At 41.2% G+C, this 20,448-nt stretch overlaps 1 protein-coding gene across 1 annotated transcript in view; it reads right to left on the reverse strand.

Annotated features, from left to right (window-relative positions):
* The window catches only part of MPP4 (MAGUK p55 scaffold protein 4), a 41,529-nt gene that overhangs the window by 16,951 nt on the left and 4,130 nt on the right, over nt 1-20,448 (reverse strand). Inside the window, exons 4-13 of the mRNA XM_006080535.3 lie at nt 16,724-16,804; nt 14,757-14,888; nt 13,431-13,512; nt 11,905-11,990; nt 10,114-10,185; nt 9,418-9,614; nt 6,204-6,268; nt 4,301-4,318; nt 3,330-3,368; nt 1,434-1,454 (exon numbers count right to left, since the gene is read on the reverse strand). Of these exons, the coding sequence (XP_006080597.2) occupies nt 1,434-1,454; nt 3,330-3,368; nt 4,301-4,318; nt 6,204-6,268; nt 9,418-9,614; nt 10,114-10,185; nt 11,905-11,990; nt 13,431-13,512; nt 14,757-14,888; nt 16,724-16,804 (793 nt within the window). The remainder of the gene's footprint in view (nt 1-1,433; nt 1,455-3,329; nt 3,369-4,300; nt 4,319-6,203; nt 6,269-9,417; nt 9,615-10,113; nt 10,186-11,904; nt 11,991-13,430; nt 13,513-14,756; nt 14,889-16,723; nt 16,805-20,448) is intronic.

Raw genomic sequence — 20,448 nt, forward strand, 5'->3', positions numbered from 1 at the left:
CTCTCTACTCTTATAAAGTGAAATCCATAGATATAATCTAACACATATAACTTTTAAAAACCAGTGCAATGCTCTGCATGCGTGTGTGCTGTCGCTTCAGCCATGTCCAACTCTCTGAGATCCTAAGGACTATAACCTGCCAGGCTCCTCTGTCCGTGGGATTCTCCAGGCAAGAATACTGGAGTGGGTTGTGCAATGCTCTAACTGGAATATAAAGAAAGTAAAAGGAAGTGATTTATATTTTAAAAGTCTGTATTTTAAAAAAGTATATATTTCAAAATATAAATCTTTGGGAATGACTTCTCTATTAGACAAGAGAAACTATTAGATGCCTATACCTACCTATATTGAGGGCTTTCCTAATGGCTCAGTTGGTAAAGAATCCGCCTGCAATGCAGGAGACCCAGGTTCGATCCCTGGGTAGGGAAGATCCCCTGCAGAAGGAAATGGCAACCCACTCCGGTACTCTTATGATGCTTATACCTACCTATACTGAAGAAGCCTGGCTTTAAAGGAAGTAAGAAGATCAGAAAATAGTCCTAATATGAAGTAGAGAAAAATAGAGGAGCAAAGTAACAAGTGGACATTAGAAAAAAAAACATGTTCTGATAAATAGTAACAGATTAGATTTATTTGTGTATATGGGAAAGGGGGAACTTGACATAAATGAAGAAGATGTAATGTATGCCAAAGTAATTATAGACTGATGAAGTGAAGAAAATGAGACATCATAAACTAGAAGAGGTGAGTAAGGTTAACACGCTCCCAAAGGTTGCCAATGCCTAAATACTCTGTGGGATTTATTTTTTTTTTACTAACAAGGTCAACAGTACTTTGAGGACCAGATACTGGATAAAACCATGTGTCATCAATAATGACAATAACATGTTAAAGAAAAAGAAAAGAATTGATTTAGTATAAATACCTCACTTTCCAGTTTATTTTCTATCAGTATAGATTAGACAGAATGTGTGGAATAAATTATTCAACACTTTCAAAATAAATGTCTTTATTCTGTTTAAATATTTGTCTCCATAGTGACACTCTTCTAAACCAATGAGCTTTTCATGTTACATCTTGTGAAACCTTACATCACTATTGTGTATTAAAGAATTACTTACTCAGATTTGTAATGAGTTTTGTCCATTCAGGAGTTGGTGTAGGATGGTCTCACACTCGGCAGCTCAACTGGCATCCCCAACTCCCAGCAGTTGAAGGCCAGTAGTGCCCCCCAATCAATATGAAAACCAAAACAGTGCTCCCAGAGGGTTCCAAAATGTCCCTAATGAACAGCGCCTCTTACGGTGAAGTTTACAATATCTCACAACCATACCGTTGATGTATTTATTCACATTCCTAAAAAGTGTTTAACGTATACCAAAATTTGGATAACACATTTATAAACCAGTACCAAATATTCACGTCTTACTTACCAGATTCAAATGTTTCTTCATCTGTCATTTTTCCATGAGGCAAAACAAAAGTGTAGTTATGTTACTATTCATAGTAAGTCTATAGTTCAACAGTCTAATTCCCTGACCCTATGTTTCTGCACACACAACACTTTTAAAATGCTTTTCCTAAACCAAGGCCAACTCAGGGGTGTGTCTGTGGCAATAAAGCTTTAAATGAGATATATAAGCAGCTGGGCTGTGATGACAAGAAGGGATACAAGCAGGAGCTTAAAATAAATAAAATCATAAAATAGAAAAGGATAAATAAGATTAAAAAGAGACTCAGAGGGAAGGGAAAGGTGGAGTGTCATGGTAAACTCCAGTATCTGGTCGGATGTTATACAGCTTTGCTGCTAGAGGCTTGCCTGAAGCTTTGGAGGTCCATAAGCAAAGGGAGCAGGATGAGGGGAAGAAGTATACAAATAGCTTGACAGGTTAGGGTTGTTTAGGTGACTGAAAAATACCTGAGATAAAGCAAATGCCTCATCAGTTAAAATGATTATTGTTAGTGTTTTAAAGAGACATTAAGCATTAAGAAGCTAGAATTTATATGCAGAGCAATTTGAAATATATAGCAATATTACTAATACATCCTTGAATCTGGTGATGCTACATCTATGGTCTACTCATGTATGAAATTGTTTATAATAGAAAATATTGGACATAATTCAAATGTCTACCAGTAAGTGATTATATAAATGCACAACAACTTACCTAATCAATAAGCTTTTTAAAAATTATGAGGAGGCTCTTTATGTATTATGATGGAATCATCTCCAAAGATACAATTTTAAGTAAAAAAAAACAGGAACAGAACAGTGTATATAGCATACCATCAAAGAGTACATGCATTTGTCTTTTAAAAAGAGGTGAGAATGAGGTGTGTGGGAGAGGAGGAAAAAACATACATCATTGCACAGAATATGTCTGGAGGGATGCCAAAGAAACAGAGCATTTATTGCCTCAAGAAAGAAAACTCAGTAGGGAAACAGGAAGAGGGAGGGAATTTTACTGAATATACTTTCCTAGTTTTTTGAACTTGAAAGATGTGACTGATTAACCTAATAAAAACTTTTCATTAAAATTATAGAAAGGAAATGAATATTACTGCTAGTTAACTCACCCAGGATGTGTACTTGGTAGAATAAATATAATGTCAACATTATTCTGTAGTTGTTCTGGGAAATATATGTAAATCTTTGAAATACTCAGTATTTAAACATTTCATGTCATTCTTTAATTTCTAAAACTAGATTAACCTGTAAAGCCAAGACACATTCACTTATCAGACTAAAGACTCTCCATTTAGTCTTCCAACAAAATCCTAGTGATTCTTGAGTCAATCTTAGTTTTGCCACTAAATTTGAAACATCTTTTCCCAATTTCCAAAAAGTGTAAGGATAGAAATGTGAAAAGTTTTAATATATCGCTCAGAAATTTGGAACCCATGACTATTGATCTGTACTGGAATCTACCAGAAGATGATATCAAACAATAACTGGATATTTTGCTTTTTAAAATTTTGATATCTCAGTATTCCATAGTATTTCACAAAGAGCATGTGGATTCTAGATATTTCTCCTGAATGTTACTGAATGTAACACTAGAGCATTACTGTGTGTTTCTGTGATCGTTTCCAAAAAGTGCTTTCTAGAACACTTTCTAAAAGGTTGGTCTGGAGCATGGAGACATCCTTCCAGCTGTGCTTCCCTTCTGAGTGTCAGAACCACAGGAAAATGCTGGGGTGGGGACTTATTTTACACATTTCTTCCAGAGAAAAAGGTCCACAGGTCCTTTGACTGACTCTGCTTCAGAAAATCTATAGTTGAGCTGCTTTGTATCTCTCCTAGTAGTAAATCTATCAAGAAATGCTACCTGCTTCCACACATTTCTCATCAATCTTCATGTCATCATCTATAAAAGAGCATAGATAGGGAAAAAATGAAATTAAAATGTGTTACTATCACAACAAAAATCCCCTGCTAAGTCACCTCACTTCAGTTGTGTCCAACTCTGTGCGACCCCATAGACACAAGCCCACCAGGCTCCCGCGTCCCTGGGATTCTCCATGCAAGAACACTGGAGTGGGTTGCCATTTCCTTCTCCAATGCAGGAAAGTGAAAAGTGAAAGTGAAGTCATTCAGTCGTGTCCGATCCTCAGCGACCCCATGGACTGCAGCCTACCAGGCTCCTCTGTCCATGGGATTTTCCAGGCAAGAGTACTGGAGTGGGTTGCCATTGCCTTCTCTGCAAAAATCCCCTATGTATAGGCTTATGGCAGTGAAACTCAGACCACCGTATATCATGTTATTCTTACAGCAATCACTCACTCAGACAGATAAAAAGGACTCTATTGTACTAAATGAAAATATATGTTATGGGAGGCTACAGGACATCACATGGTTAAAATTATAAAAGCATAGGCTTTTGTATGCTGGATAAATGATTTTACCTCTAAGCCTCCATTTTCTATCTATAAATGAGGGTAGTAACAATACATACTGTGTAGGATAAGATTGAGATAATGCAGGAAAAGCTCATACACATGGTAAGTGCTCAATAAGATTAACTATTTTTACCTTTAATTGGGATATATATATGTGAATAAAAGAATATAACTTTCAAAATTGTTCAACTCAAAACTCTTTACAATATAACCCAAACCCTGCATATGTTTTCTTTTGACTGACATCTTTTTCTAAATTAGGATATTATTGATTAGTACACTATTAGGCACACAGAAAGAGCTTATTAAACAGCTGAATTGAAGTGAATTAAGAAAGCTACAGGAATTTTCTGGGTGGCTTTGGAAATGAAGATTTTTCCCCACAAATATTGTTTCCTACCTTCTTCCATAGAAATTGCTGGGTACAGATGATTGAAGCGGGGGGGAAAGAGAGAATGCACAATATTTTATGCTATAATTTATCAGATGAATTTACCTACATTAATAAAAGTGAAGTGCCAAAATTATTCTCTAAAAATTTAGTGGAGACTTAGTAACAAAATGCTAAATGAATATCCTATAGAAACCAATACATTCGTGAGCCTTGCTGGAAACGGAATCTGTTTGCTTCTGGCAAATCCTATTCCCTTCTATCCTAATAAACTCTGCAAGAGTTGCATTCTACTCATTTTGAATTAAGGCACTTATTATTGATTCATTATATTTTTAGAACTCAAACCTTGAATGAAAAGAAGAAAGAGAAAGGAAGAGAGAAAGAGGAAGAAAAGATGGAAGGAAGAGGGAGAAAGGAGGGAGGGAAACAGATGACAACTAGAGTGCATTTTCAGTAAATAACTCTTTAGTAACTGTCTATACACTAACATATGCTTGGAATTTTTCAATAACTCTTGAGTAATAAAGTTGTGTACACCTTCTGAATCAGTATCTTTACCTGAGATTTTTTTTCCTATAGTAACTTACAAGCAGAACAGAACTATATGAAATAATATTTCATTTTGATATTTCATATTTAGAAATATTTATTTGTAACATCATCTCCAAAAACTAAAAAGAAATGACTTGATAGTTCAGATAGTGCTGTCCTCCATCAAAAACATCTCTGCGAGAAATGATCCCTTAAGCCAGTGGGCTCCATACCTGGGGTTCTTGGACTCAGAAATATGTGAGGATAATAATACAGAGCTGCAAACTCTTTTCAAGATGGACTTTGCAAAAGTCTAACAGAAGTGGCACATAGCCTGTGCAAGCAAATTAAATGTGAACAAGTGGTCCTACTGGTTACCAGATACTGATTAAAGCTGAGTTAGAATTTTCATATGCCTTTGATAAACAAAACAGGAAAATGAGTTAAAGAAGTCCTTCAATCTGGTTTGGTAAACAAACTTTTTTTCAAAGCACAGGGGAAATAACTAGAATATCACCATGAAGATGATATCATGACAAATGTTTCTGATAAAATGTTACATTAGAGAAAAAAGATGAAGGGTAGTATTGCAGCTGTTACTATAATCATGTCAAATACGGTTCCATAACTGGAAGGTAGTATGAAAATATTGCCAGTGTAAAGGAATTCTAAGAATTTATTTCCCAAAAAATGTCTTTATAGTTGTCATGTTTTCAAGAGAAAAAAAAATAGGAATTTTTGGCTTAGAGAACTGAGAAATAAAGTGGGTGAGAACTCTCTATGGGCAAGTCTATGTCTATGCCCCTCTCCCTCCTCGGGGTGCCTCTTCCCCTTCTGTAACTGCTGCCAGGGAGCATATCGGAAGGGCCTTGATCAGTAGGTTCTAGCTGCACTCTACAAGCTAACATCCCTCATTAAGGCAGTAAGTCGTTCACAAGCGTTTGCCACCGTGGATGCCATTGCTGACCCATTGCCATCTGAAAATACTGTGTAGTGAACAAACTACACTCATTGAATAGTAATTCAGCCCCACGTTTACTTGTCAAAGGCACACGCACTACGCCACCACGCAGCCTTGCTTGCCAGTAGATGTGCAATGCATGGACTAGCCATAGACACCTCAGGGGACTTCAAGCTGGGCAGTGAACCCAGAAAGTGTGACAACACAAGGACATTTGCACTTTCCCAAACTGAAAACTGAAAAGTCTTCTAAATCCCAAGGAATGAATGTTTACGGTAGGATTTCAGATGGCTGCCAGGAGGCCATATGGGGCATGGGGACGTTTAAAGATCCTCCCTTGGGCAGGAAGCCAGTCCTGGAAGAGACAGAGCTGGCTTCCCCATGAAGCAAACGCGGCTGAGGTGTCAGCATACTCACAGATGGTGGATCTGAGGTGTTTGTAAGGCTGGTATGGCTGAGACCACCAGAACTCCCGTTGCTTCCTGTGCAAAAACAAATACACTGTGAGAAAAAAATAGAACTCAGGTTAACCCAGGTGAGACAGACCCAGGACAAAAAGTTTTCTAGAATTCTGTTGCCTCCAACCAAGTGAACAAGATTCCACCTCCAAAGTGTCAGTTGCTCAGTCAAGTCCGACTCTTTGAGACCCCATGGACTGTATAACCCGCCAGGCTCCTCTGTCCATGGAATTCTCCAGACAAGAATACTGGAGGGGATAGCCATTCCCTTCGCCAGGGGACCTTCCTGACCCAGGGGTCGAACCTAGGTCTCTTGCATTGCAGGCAGACTCTTCACCATCTGAGCCACCAGGGAAGCCTCCACACACATTGTCAAATACGTTCTCCAAATGTACAGTCTTTCTTATTTTGTCCTGCCTCATGGTATCTTCTCAGAGCCAAACCGATTTAGAGTTAACACCCAGCCCATGACCCTAGTTCATATGCCCAGGGCTTCAGTGCATGAGCCCTGGCACCCCCATCTCTGGTGTGGTAGCCCGCTCCAGCAGGTCTCAGAATATTCACCACATGTTCTGGTTTCCCTCCCAAGCTGTGAGGCTCTCCATAGTCCTTTAGAGCCACATGAATTTCAACTCCTTCTGTTGCCCTTTATTTGTGCACTGATCCAATAAGCCTGTCATTTCTGTGTGCTCCTTGCAAGACCCCCACCAGAGCCTCCACACCACTCCCTGCTCTGAGACCATGAGGACTAATCTCATTAGGCCTTTATCCCTGGTGTGTGTCCTCAGCCCCCAAATTCGGGTCATTCCTTATCCTCTGCACTTTAATCCCTGTTCCATCTACCACCCACCGCTCCCTGACACCCTTTCACACACCCTCTGGAACTGGTAGCAAACCTTTAGTGAAGTCTCTCACAACACTCTACCTTCTTGGAGCTTCCCTGGTGGCTCAGATGGTAAAGAATCTGCCTGCAGTGCAGGAGACCTGGGTTCAATCCCTAGGTCAGGAAGATTCCCTGGAGAAGGGAATGACAACCCACTCCAGTATTCTTACCTGGAGAATTCCATGGACAGAGGAGCCTGGCAGGCTACAGTTCATGGGGTCTCAAAGAGTCAGACACGACTGAGTGACTAATATTTGCACTTTCGCTTTTCACCTTCTTGCCCTAACTAAACCCAGGTCCCCCGGAGGTCCCTGCTCCCCTTTCCTCTCTTGCTCCCAGGCGTGTGTGGGTAAACCAGCCCAGACTCGAGGGGGAGGGGTATCCTGATGCGCAGCTTAGCTGACTTCGGTCGTGTCAACATTCCCACTGTGACTGATTTCCAGCTGCCACCCCTGACGTCACTGACCATGAGGAAGGGTGCACATGGGCTCTGAGGGCCGGCTCCAGCATACCACGAGGCCCTCAGCCCACAGGGCCTGGAGGTGGGGGGTCTCTGCCCTGCCATCTCCAGACCATTCTCCCTCTTCCCTAGAAGAGGCTCTCACTTTGAATACCCTCCTCCTGACTCTTCTATAAGCCATTCTCAGATGATTCCTGCTCACTCCCATGCTCTTAACACTGCTCCATCATAATTCATGATGATTTTTATTTGGCACATTAATGCCTCTTCCAACACCCTGGCCTCTTGGTTCCTTGATCTCCTCTCTTCCAATGGCCTTAGCTACTGCCTCCCACTGTCATCCCCTAGACCTTTCAGTTCCAAAAACTACAGTCTCCATAATTTCAATTTCTAGCATCCTTTTCTTCTACCAGCAACTTCTGTCTTCCCACTCCAATAATCTATCAACCTCTTTGGAACCTATAATCCACTGACCTGACTTCCTTTCCACTGATCCTACACTGTCACCTCCCTCCTTAACATAAATGTCATGATCCTTCATAAAAGACACTCTCTTCTCCCTCTCTTGATTTACTGCTAGGTCTGACTCTCTGTCTAGTCTGGACCTGTCCTCCCAGGAAGCTGACCAAATTTATATAAATTTAACTGTAAATTTATGAACTTGAAGCCTAAGTGGGCCCTTAATGCTGATGATACTGCATTTACTCAATCAATTTCTCTCCAGTTCTCATAGAAACTTTTCAAGCTTTCTCCTCTTTCCTTCCCAAAACCTCCACCCACTTTTCTCTCAGCCATGACATTGGTTGAGATGAAAATAAGAGCAGATGGAAGAGACTTTCCATAAGCTTGCACCATATCCCTCATCCTCAGCTGTGCCCACACTGCATTCTCTACTGCTGGGATTACTGTGGGTAAACTGTTCAGAATCCTGTACAAGGCCAACCCCTCTACTTATAGACTTCATCACCTCTCCATCTGCCTCCTCAAGGACTGATAACAGCAGCAGTTCTCTCCTCTTTCTCCTGTATCAGGAAAGTTTCGCTCTCACTGGATTTCCCCCATTAGCATTATCTACCCCACCTAAAAACTCTTTCATACCACTCTACTTTCTCCTCTAGCTATTTCTCCACTGCTCTGCTCTGCCTTATTCAAAATGTTGCAAAGACTTTTCCATGATCAGTTGTCAATGTCTTCAAAGACTCAGATTTTGGCCCACCCCTCCACTGAAATTGCTTTTATCAAGATCACCAAGGACCTCCTTTGCTAAATCCAGTGGTCAATTCTCAGTCTCCACAACAGTGGTGAACATAGTTGATCAGCACACTCTACCATCATGATTTTCATCCTGTCTCATTGGTGATTCCTTTTCAGTCTCTTTTGCTGGCTCCATTTTCTTCTTTGTGATCTCTTAACATTGGCTGAGTCTTGTGCCTCTTATTCTATCTTCTTTCTATCTCTAATCACTTCCTTGGACCTCAGTAGCACCAAGGCGATGGTGATGAGTTGAAATTCGGTAACTGAGCTTTCAACTCAGCCTCGAAAGGTTAATAGAGGGAGTCAGAACTACCTAAAACTTTAGTTTCCCAAGTAACTATTCTCTCTTTTCAAGTTGATATGATTATCCTGGTCCCTTTGGTACTTAAGATGTTTAGAGCATATTGACAAGTTGACATTTGGATTTACAGACCAGTATGTGTTCATCTATCTGCTTGTCTCTCCTCTCATCTTAACTACAGTAACACTGCTTATCTCCCTTAATTGCAAAAACATGAGAAATGTTTTATTTCCTGATGACTCAGTCTTGGGTCCAGGAATGATGACTTTTCTTACCTCTTCAGAAGTTGGTTAGAAGGGATTAGCCCAGCACAGGTATCAAGGTCAGAGATTTTCCGGGCCTGCCACCAGAGAGCATCATTCTGGTCCACAATCTGGAGGATGTCTCCTTTCTGGAAAGGCAGCCCGGCATCCATGCAAGGGATGGTGGGGTCCTCCTGGGGCCAGTACTCGATCATGGCACGAACATACACCTGATGGAAGGCACACAATGACATCATCAGAAGAATCCTTACCCCCAGGTTGTTAAGACTTAAAATCATCTCTCTCACTCTTCTACCTACTGGTGCTATCTTTCCTCTCCATCTTCACCAAGAAGAAGAAATCCCTTCTTGAACTGAGTCTAAGAGCCATGAAAAAAAAAAAAAGTGACTTTGGGAATAAAATCTTTTAGCTCTGAGAAGTCTCTGCTCAAATGTTCACCATTCCTGATGTTACTTCTTAACTTCTCAATACCCCCATCTTCTCTTACTGTGTTCATTTACTGATTTGCGTCTCATGTCATCAGTGTTGAAAAATATGCAATACAATATTGAACAAATGATCAACACATTACAGAGGATAGTAGTAAAATATAAAGTTTTTTTTTTTTTTTTTGCTGTTATTGTGGAGGATTTACTGTGTGTGGGTAAAGGTTTTTACTGTGGGTAAAGGTTTTTATTGTGTGGGTATGAAGGTTCAGTTAATTCTTACCGTCTTCTGGCTGTTAACAGGAGGGTCAGAAACTGGAACCACCTTGAACATGATTGTGCCACGAGACATGGCCTAGAAAATGCCAGAGGAGAGAATGGCAAATCTCAGACTTTACTGGGTTATTAGAATTTGGCAGGTGAAAGTTAAAAACAATGTGTGCAGGTCAAATGGTGACATCTCCCACAGGGGCTTTTACAAGGGCTCAACAGCTAAATATCACCACCCAGAAATGGACATTAGAAGAACTATAGCTTCACTTCTGTCCTGCTGTGTGGGGTCCAGGGTCCTGAGGCTGGACTCTCCTAGTACCCTCCACCTGGCTCTCATCAGGACACCACACTCAGCAAGCTCTTTTTCCCCCAAAGCATGAGGAGGGAAAGGAACTCTTGATCTGACTTTCACTCTTCACGTCTCTGTCAGTAAGTCTTTCCTGAACACTTGTTTCTATATCAGGCAGCCTCATCTGATAGGGAAGAAGATCCTAAGTCTTCTCGGGGGTACTGACAAGCCTCTAAACTAATGGTGGAGGAGATAGAGAACCTCCTAGCTTGATGTGGGAGGTAGGAACACACCTCTCAGCCCCACTGCCCCCAAACACACACCATGACAGACACTGGAGATCCAGAGATGAACAAGAAAGATCTCATTCTCACTCAGGAATCTCATGATCCCACTGTCATGGTAACTCCACACTGGTACCAAAAGGACTGTGGTGGACACATGTGTATCTGTGACTGACAGTCCTTTAAGCTCTTTTGGCAGTACATTTTAAACCACAAAGAATCTTGCATAGCAGTTTGCATAATATTTAGGTACTTAATATACTCCTTACTGGGGGCTTCCCAGGTAGCACTAGTAGTAAAGAGCCAGCCTGCCAATGCAGGGGATGCAAGAGACTCAGGTTCAATCCTTGGGTCGAGAAGATCCCCCGGGAGAAGGAAATGGCAGTCCACTCCAGTATTCTTACCTGGAGAATCCCCATGGACAGGGGAGCCTGGCAGGCTACAGTCCATAGGGTCACACAGAGTCGGACATGACTGAAGTGACTTAGCATGTACACATACTCCTTATTATACCACTTCTCTTCTCAGTCCCTAAGGCACATCTATGAAAATCTAGAGTTCCCACAAGAACCCAGTGTGAGAACCACTAGTACATGTAATATATAATAACCGACCTCAGGCCCACAGTGGGGGTGTGCACGGGGAGAGGTGGGCAGGGCATGACGCTATGGCCATATTGACAGCTGAACGGTGACCCAGGCAATGGTTTGAAGGATGGGAATGAGAACTGAAAAGAAACCAAAAGCTCATATAATCAGGTCATAAATCCCCATCTCAACCACAAGGATTGGCAGGGCCAGCAAAGATGTCCCCCTCCCCATTTGCTGCCCTCTGGGGACTTCTTTTCTACCTCAAAGCTGCCTCAAAGAAACTGCATAAAAATGTTAGGGGAGTAAGGGGTGGTTTGCTCAGGTTCAGCCTCTCCTCCACAGTCTCACTCTGCCCACCCCAGGCTCAGTTTCCAACAGAGCAACGCAGGTGATGAGGACCTGGGCCGTCTTCCTAAGGCTGAAAGAGCAGCTTGGGAAGGGACATCTCCAGCAGGGTCCAGATCAACTGGGGAGAGGGAGTACGTGAGGGGGATGAGATGCATAGAAACAGACAAGTTCTAGGGCCTGGAGAGAGTAGGCTGCCGGGAGGGACTCGAATCCCCCTCCCGGCGCACACGCCAGAGGCTGGATGCAACACGGCAGTGAGTCATGGATAAGGCGAGGAGGAGACTTGTTACCAGAATGTGGATCACTTGCTCAGGGTCCAGTCCTTCAACTGAAACTCCATTCACTTCCACCAGTTTGTCCCCGGCGTATAACAGCCCTAGGCAAACCGGAACACAAAACAGAGGGGTGCCAAACAACTCGCAAAAGGGCGGCAGCCATCCCAACACTACTTAACAAACTCACTAACCTAAGATGCTCTGACATCTTAAATTCTACTGTGAAATAATAGTAATAATAAAGCAAACTGGCTAGTTGAATTTACACCACCACCAAAGTACATGAGAATTGCCTTTTTCTACCTTTTCACCAACACTGGGCATTAACTAAAGGTGATACTTTTATTTTTGCTAATCTGATGTTGTAAAATGGAACTGGAACACTGGCAAGAAGATAACACTAAAAATAAAGATGTCTATAATTTCCTTCGCTGTGCAAAAGCTTTTAAGTTTAATTAGGTCTCACTTATTTATTTTTTTTATTTCCATTACTCTAGAAGGTGGGCCACAGAGGATATTGCTGTGATTTATGTCATCAAGTGTTCTACCTATGTTTTCCTCTAAGAGTTTTATAGTTTCTGGTCTTACATTTAGTTCTTTAATCCATTTTGAGTTTATCTTTGTGTATGGTGTGAGGAAGTGTTCTAATTTCACTCTTTTACAGGTATCTGTCCAGTTTTCCCAGCACCACTTAAATTTAAAAAATAAAAATAAAGATGTCACAGTCGTGAGTAAATGTTAAATGAAAAGGAAATGGGGTGGGGGTATTCTTCAAAAGAGAAAGTGTAGAGAAACTTGGGGGTTAAGATTAAGCCTTGAGAATTATGAGGTAAGACAGTGGAGACAAGAAGCATCTTGAAAATTTCTAGAAAGCTATCATCTTCAACAACATCAAATGTGCTAGAGAAGTAAAAATAGAACTGAGGCTGAAGGGAGGGCCAGTGGACTTAGCAACTAGGAAGTCTCTGGGTAATTTCTCTAAGAATGTTGGTGTATGAATTCTACACCAGGTTTCCGGGGTCATGAGCAGTGAGGACAAGGGACAGCAGGTACATAACTGATGGTTTCAGAAGCGCAGCAGTGAAAAGAAGGAAATTCGGTTCCCAGATAGAAAAGGCAAGCAATGACAGTCTGAAGATGTGGAAGAGCTGTGCCTTTAAGAAAGCAGAAGGACCAAGTGGAGAGTGAAAGTTGGCAATATAGAGAGAGGCAGACCTAGCCTTGAACCCTAACTCAAACTGTGAAACCTCAAGCAAGTTAGGTGGTTTATCTTTGTGAGCTTCAGTCTCCTCATCTACACAGTAGCATGATGATGCTTAGCTTGTTAGGTTTATGTGGGAATGTAAAGTGACAGAAAACTAATTTAATGCATAGAATGGAGGGACTTGGTGAGGAAGGGCAACAGGGTTGGTTTCTCTGGAATATTTCTGTCTTCCTTCTTAGTAACAAAGCAGTGGAACTTATTAAAGGCTCGACCTCACATAGGAGACAGGGGTCCCCTGTTTTCCCAGTCACGCTTGCACACCGCTGCTCCAGCTTACCACTCCTCTCGGCCAGCCCACCATGGATGACTCTGGCCACCAGGATGTCCCCTGTCATCTCGTGGCGCTTGATGGTAGCTCCCTGGGAAGAGAGTACAGTGGAACCCATTTTTTACCTAGCATGACCACTTTCCTGGGGGCTTCCCTCAATGTCGTTCTGGTCTTTCAAACAAGGGAATTCATACCAACCAGGGTCATGGAAAAGGAATGACAACCCACTCCAGTATTCTTGCCTGGAGAATTCTGTAGACAGAGGCGCCTACAGGCGAGCTACAGTCCATAGGGTCTCAAAGAGTCAGACACGACTGAGTGACTATCACTCACTCACACTCAGGGCCATATGTATGCCATGTCATCAAAAAGGAAAGGCCATTTCACTCAGGTCTGCCAGTCTCTATTCAACCACATAGACATCAAATAATATTGAGATCCTTCCAGAGATAAACAGAACTTCCACGATTCCAACCTAATCGAAGGAAATATGCTTAGAAAATCATATTAATGCCTTACTTAGCTTCCCCTTAACAAAGGAAAAAACTTAGGCAAATACATTAGAACTAGGTGAAATATATGTACATGTCACAGAGCCAAATAATAAAATAATTTCTTTTTTTCTCATAGCTGTTAAAAAAGAAAAACACTAAGCAGAAATCTTTTCTGGTGAAAACATTACAACCTGTAAAGTGTTTGAAATCACAGGCAAAATTGATTAAAATATATTTTAGCCATTATTATCATGGATTCCCTCATGTTGCCTGAGTGCCTCACACTATAGGTGACCATAGACAAGAATATTGCCCAACAGTTATTTCAAGCTGCCTACCGCACTAAATTTCAAGAATCCTAAGCTGAAGCAGTGATCTCTGCTAGAATCATATGAGGAAAAAGTACAACAGCACTGATTTTGACTGCTTTCCTCTGGCCGACTGAAGAAACAGAACAGACAAGCATCACAAAATTCTGCCGGCAACCATGCTTAGCTGGGAATAGGATTGCTATGATAAAGTCAGAAAGACAGGTAGGTAATCAGCAGATCAGCAGAAAAGGGGAAGCACATAACCCTCACCAAAAGGGAGAATAATTTGTAGCTCAAAGATATCCTTGATTGGATGGGGGAAGTTAATAGTTAAATAAAGAGAAATTATTAGTTTAAATAACACATGCATAAGGAAAACTGCCAGTGATTCTGTGTATGGCCTTTGAAACATTTTGCTTATTTTAAACTAAAGAAAATTTTTATTAAAAAAATATTGTCTAAGTAACTACTAGAGATAACTTAGCTCCCAATTAACCCTGGTGTGATCCTAAATGAAAAGATTTCCTTACCAGGGGCTGCTGGTTCTTCACCAAGCAAACAATCCTCATTGCTTCCTCACTCTCAGGGATGTTGTCTGGCAGTGGGGGAAGAAGGGGCTCAAAGTCCTTCTGAGCTACCGTGTCGTGGGCGCTGAGCAAGGCCTGGAAACAGAGAAGGAAAAGGCAAACGAACCTCACGCATAGGATGCACCCACCTAGAAGACGCTGACTCAGTACTGTGTGAGACACACGATGACAACCAAAACGTGCATGCCAGGCACAGTTCTAAGTGTTTTATGTGGATTAACTCAATCGTCACAGTAACTCTGAGGCAGGTGTACATATATTTTTAACTGTTAAAATTTATTTTTATATAATTTTAAAGTTTACTTTCCATTTTCAGTTATTACAAAATACTGGCTGTATTCGGTGTTTGTACAGTACATCCCTGTAGCCTATCTTACACACAGTAGTTCATACTTCCCACTCCCTCGCTCCTGTACTGGTCCTCCCCACTTGCACTCTACTGGTAGCTCCTAGCTTGTTCTCTGTATCTGTGAGTTTGCTCCTTTCTTGTTATATTAGATTGTTGTATTTTTTAGTTTCCCCATATAAGTGATATCATACAGTATGTCTTTCTCTGTCTGATTTATTTCATTTAGCATAATTCCTTCAAAGTGTCCATCCATGTTGCTGCAAATAGCAAAATCTCATTCATTTTTATGGCTGAATGGTATTCCATTGTGTGTGTGTGTGTGTGTGTGTGTGTGTGTGTGTATCACATCGTCTTTATCCATTCGTCTGTTGATAGACACTTACGTTGCTTTCATACCTTGGCAACTGTAAATAGTGCTGCTATGTACATTGGAGTGCATGTATTTTTTTAAAATTAGTGTTTTTGGGGGGTATATACCCAGGAGTGGAATTGCTGAGTCAGACGGTAGCTCTATTTTTAGTTTTATGAAAAACCTCCGTACAGTTTTCCACGGGGGCTGCATTAATTTACCAGGGTTCCCTTTTCTTCACATCCTCATGAGGCAAGTATATTCACTGTCCCCATGTTATAGATAAGAAAACAAGGCACAGAGAGGGTAAGTAACACAAAATTTATTCTTTCATTTCTGATAAAATGTATTCTGTCATGTTCTTTTTTCCTGGAAACCCATGTAATCCATGATGCTCCTGTAGACTTGAACTACAAAATAATTATTGTAATAGTTTCCCCAGGCAAGGTAGAATGAGAGGCAGTAATCAAAACATCTTGCTGGTTTAATTTGTCAATGACACCCAAGATCCCATGTGAAACAGGATGAGAAAAAGCAGTCCCCTGGTTTAGGGTATGATCAAATAGTTCCGGTATGTTAAAATGTAATTTCATGGGGTAGGGAAGTAGTTATTCTACAACTCTGCCTGAGACTGGTGGACAGAACTCTGTTGGAACTCAGAGAAAATTCTGTAGGTTTATCTGGTGAAATAAAACTTTTTGACTCAAAAATTCCATTGCTTCAGATGCAGATATTCTCTTAAAGTTCTAATTTGTTGATAAATTGGTCTCAAAACCTGTAAGGTAGGGTTCTGTTCTGCAATCAAATGTTCTTTATATATCCCCTCATAGAGCTAGTCATTATTTTACTGTTTTTTCCAAATACCTTCATACATTTTATCTCTGAAACTTAAAATATTTCCCAGTTGGAAAGAATGTATGGTGCCTTAACTGTCCCCCAGAATTTTGGAGGAATGGTGGCTTTTCAGGGGGAAAACAAGATGCCGTGAGAAGTCCTGAATGCCTCCATATAAATAGAGCCGGCTTGGCTCCATGACCAATGAGATTAAGTCGCCCATAAGTCACATCTGAGTCCCACATCTTTCGGTATAATCTGTTGGTTACCCACATACAGTAAAAGAACATCTATTCCAAGAGCACATCTTTATTTCTTCTTCCCAACTCTGTCAATGTGCTGGATGGTTATACCTTGTCAATTTTAGCAAGCACTTGCCTTAAAGTGTGGAGCCTGGAGGATCTGTCTTAGCTCTTGGATCTCAGGGGACTTGGGGGTTTCGCATAGTATCTTCACTACCTGGTTGGTGGGAAAACATGCATGTGAATTTTTAATAATCTTTATCACCTAGTTAACATCACCCAGGTTGGATAACAGGTATATTGACATGATATTTACCTAAGAAAAGCTGTTACTAAAGCCTTCTTCTTCACCTTTAAAGTCAGGTGAAAGTAGCATTTTTTCTTTATTCACTGAACTTCATTACAGCAGGTAGAATCCAAGACTGGAGATAGATCTAAACCACAGTGCCTTTGTCCTGGCACCTCACAGACTTGGAAGAAGGACTAACTTAATTTTGTAAGATCATATGTGCCAAGGCAGCGTCCCTCAGTGCCACTAAAGTGACTGTTTGCTCATGTGAATGCTTTATGGGCAAGTTAAGGTATCTGAGTTCTCCAGGACAGGCTCAGTTACTTGGAAAACCAAGTAGCTTTAATCCCATGGGATGTTTCATTTTTCAACTAAAAAAATGAAATGGTAATTTGTATTTTAAAGCTTTTATTTGATTAGTAATTTTAATGTTTGTGGCAAAAAAAAGTGTTAGAATAAATTCTGATCCCTTTGCTTTGGTTTAAGTGTAGACCTGGCTTCTGATAGAACATAAGAGCTTTCAAGAATTTAACTCTGTAAATGCTCACCAGTCAAGCAACATCACATCCAGTCAAATGAAAACAAGAGGTTTAGCAAACTTCACCTCCACTCACTAGGGTTACAGCTGAATAAAATCACATGTGTGTGTTTCCCCTGGATAGCTAAGAACAATTTAAGTTGTTGATTACTGGAGTTCCGGCTGTAAGGTTTTATTTTTTTTTTTCTTTTTAAAAGTTTCTATTAATGTGGTTTGGACAATAAATAAAAATAAAATGGATTATATTTATGCATCCAAATATTGGGCTTCCTTGGTGGCTCAGACGGTAAAGAATCCACTTGCAAGGCGGGAGACCTGGGTTTGATCCCTGAGTGGGGAAGGTCCCCTAGAGGAGGGCATGGCAACTCCAGTATTCTTGCCTGGAGAATCCCCATTAACACAGGAGCCAGGTGGGCTATGGTACATGGGGTCACAAGGAGTCGGACCTGGCTGAGAGACTTCCATTTTTAAGCAACTATGTATTGAACATTTACTATGTGTTAGGTATTGTTTTTTGTTTGTTTGTTTTTAAATATGTATGTATTTATTTACTTGGTTGTGCTGGGTCTTAGTTGTAGCACTCGAAATCTTTGATTTTTTTCTGACATGCAGGATCTAGTTCCCTGACCGGAGATCGAACCCTGGTCCCCTGCACTGGGAGGGCAGAGTCTTAGCCACTGGACCACCAGGGAAGTCCCTAGACAGTTTTAAGTGATGCAAATACAGCTGTGAATAGGCAGACACAAACCCCCACACTCATAGAATTTAAATTTTTGTTAGGAGCCACAGATAATAAGTAAAATGTGTAAGTAAAAAAAATAGTTTTATTTGATGATGAAAAGAATTAAGAAGAAAAATAAAACAATGAAGGTGGATAGGGAGTGCTATGAGGGGACTGCAATTTTAGATGGGGTGACCAGAGAAAGTCTCTGTGAGAAGCTGACATTTCAGTGGAAACTGGAAGGAGATGAAGAAGCATATCATGTGGATATATAGGCAAGAGCATTACTGATATAGGGAATAGCAAATGCAAAGGGCCTGTGGCAGGAACATGTCTGATTCAAACAACCACAAGTGGTTCATGAGGCTGGAGCAGAGTCAATAAGGGAGAGGGGTAGTAGTTCAGTTCAGTTCAGTCTCTCAGTCATGTCCGACTCTTTGCAACCCCATGAATCGCAGCACACCAGGCCTCCCTGTCCATCACCAACTCCCAGAGTTCACCCAAACTCATGTCCATCGAGTCGGTGATGCCGTCCAGCCATCCTATCCTCTGTCGTCCCCTTCTCCTGCCCCCAATCCCTCCCAGCATCACAGTCTTTTCCAATGAGTCAACTCTTCACATGAGGTGGCCAAAGTACTGGAGTTTCAGTTTTAGCATCAGTCCTTCCAAAGAAATCCCAGGACTGATCTCCTTTAGAATGGACTGGTTGGATCTCCTTACAGTCCAAGAGACTCTCAAGAGTCTTCTCCAACACCACAGTTCAAAAGCATCAATTCTTTGGCACTCAGCTTTCTTCACAGTCCAACTCTCACATCCATACATGACCACTGGAAAAACCATAGCCTTGACTAGGCAGACCTTTGTTGGCAAAGTAATGTCTCTGCTTTTCAATATACTATCTAGGTTGGTCATAACTTTCCTTCCAAGGGGTAAGCGTCTTTTAATTTCATGGCTGCAATCACCATCTTCGGTGATTTTGGAGCCCAAAAAAATAAAGTCTGACACTGTTTCCACTGTTTCCCCATCTATTTCCCATGAAGTGATGGGACCAGATGCCATGATCTTCGTTTTCTGAAGGTTGAGCTTTAAGCCAACTTTTTCACTCTCCTCTTTTACTTTCATCAAGAGGCTCTTTAATTCCTCTTCACTTTCTGCCATAAGGGTGGTGTCATCTGCATATCTGAGGTTATTGATATTTCTCCCGGCAATCTTGATTCCAGCTTGTGCTTCTTCCAGCCCAGCGTTTCACATGATGTACTCTGCACAGAAGTTAAATAAGCAGGGTGACAATATACAGCCTTGACATACTCCTTTTCCTATTTGGAACCAGTCTGTTGTTCCATGTCCAGTTCTAACTGTTGCTTCCTGACCTGCATATAGGTTTCTCAAGAGGCAGGTCAGGTGCTCTAGTATTCCCATCTCTTTCAGAATTTTCCACAGTTTCTTGTGATCCACACAGTCAAAGGCTTTGGCATAGTCAATAAAGCAGAAATAGATGTTTTTCTGGAACTCTCTTGCTTTTTCCATGATCCAGCGAATGTTGACAATTTGATCTCTGGTTCCTCCACCTTTTCTAAAACCAGCTTGAACATCTGGAAGTTCACGGTTCACATATTGCTGAAGCCTGGCTTGGAGAATTTTGAGCATTACTTTACTAGCGTGCAATTGTGTGGTAGTTTGAGCATTCTTTGGCATTGCCTTTCTTTGGGACTGGAATGAAAACTGACCTTTTCCAGTCCTGTGGCCACTGCTGAGTTTTCCAAATTTGCTGGCATATTGAGTGCAGCACTTTCACAGCATCATCTTTCAGGATTTGAAGTAGCTCAACTGGAATTCCATCACCTCCACTAGCTTTGTTTGTAGTGATGCTTTCTAAGGCCCACTTGACTTCACATTCCAGGATGTCTGGCTCTAGGTCAGTGATCACACCATCGTGATTATCTTGGTCATGCAGATCTTTTTTGTACAGTTCTTCTGTGTATTCTTGCCACCTCTTCTTAATATCTTCTGCTTCTGTTAGGTCCATACCATTTCTGTCCTTTATCGAGCCCATCTTTGCATGAAATGTTCCCTTGATATCTCTAATTTTCTTGAAAAGATCTCTAGTCTTTCCCATTCTGTTGTTTTCCTCTATTTCTTTGCATTGATCACTAAGGAAGGCTTTCTTATCTCTCCTTGCTAGACCATTCAAGCATGACCTAAATCAAATTCCTTATGATTATACAGTGGAAATGAGAAATAGATTTAAGGGACTAGATCTGATAGATAGAGTGCCTGATGAACTATGGACGGAGGTTCGTGACATTGTACAGG

The sequence above is a fragment of the Bubalus bubalis genome, chromosome 2 (genome assembly GCF_019923935.1).
Source record: "Bubalus bubalis isolate 160015118507 breed Murrah chromosome 2, NDDB_SH_1, whole genome shotgun sequence".
Taxonomy (NCBI): Eukaryota; Metazoa; Chordata; class Mammalia; order Artiodactyla; family Bovidae; genus Bubalus; species Bubalus bubalis.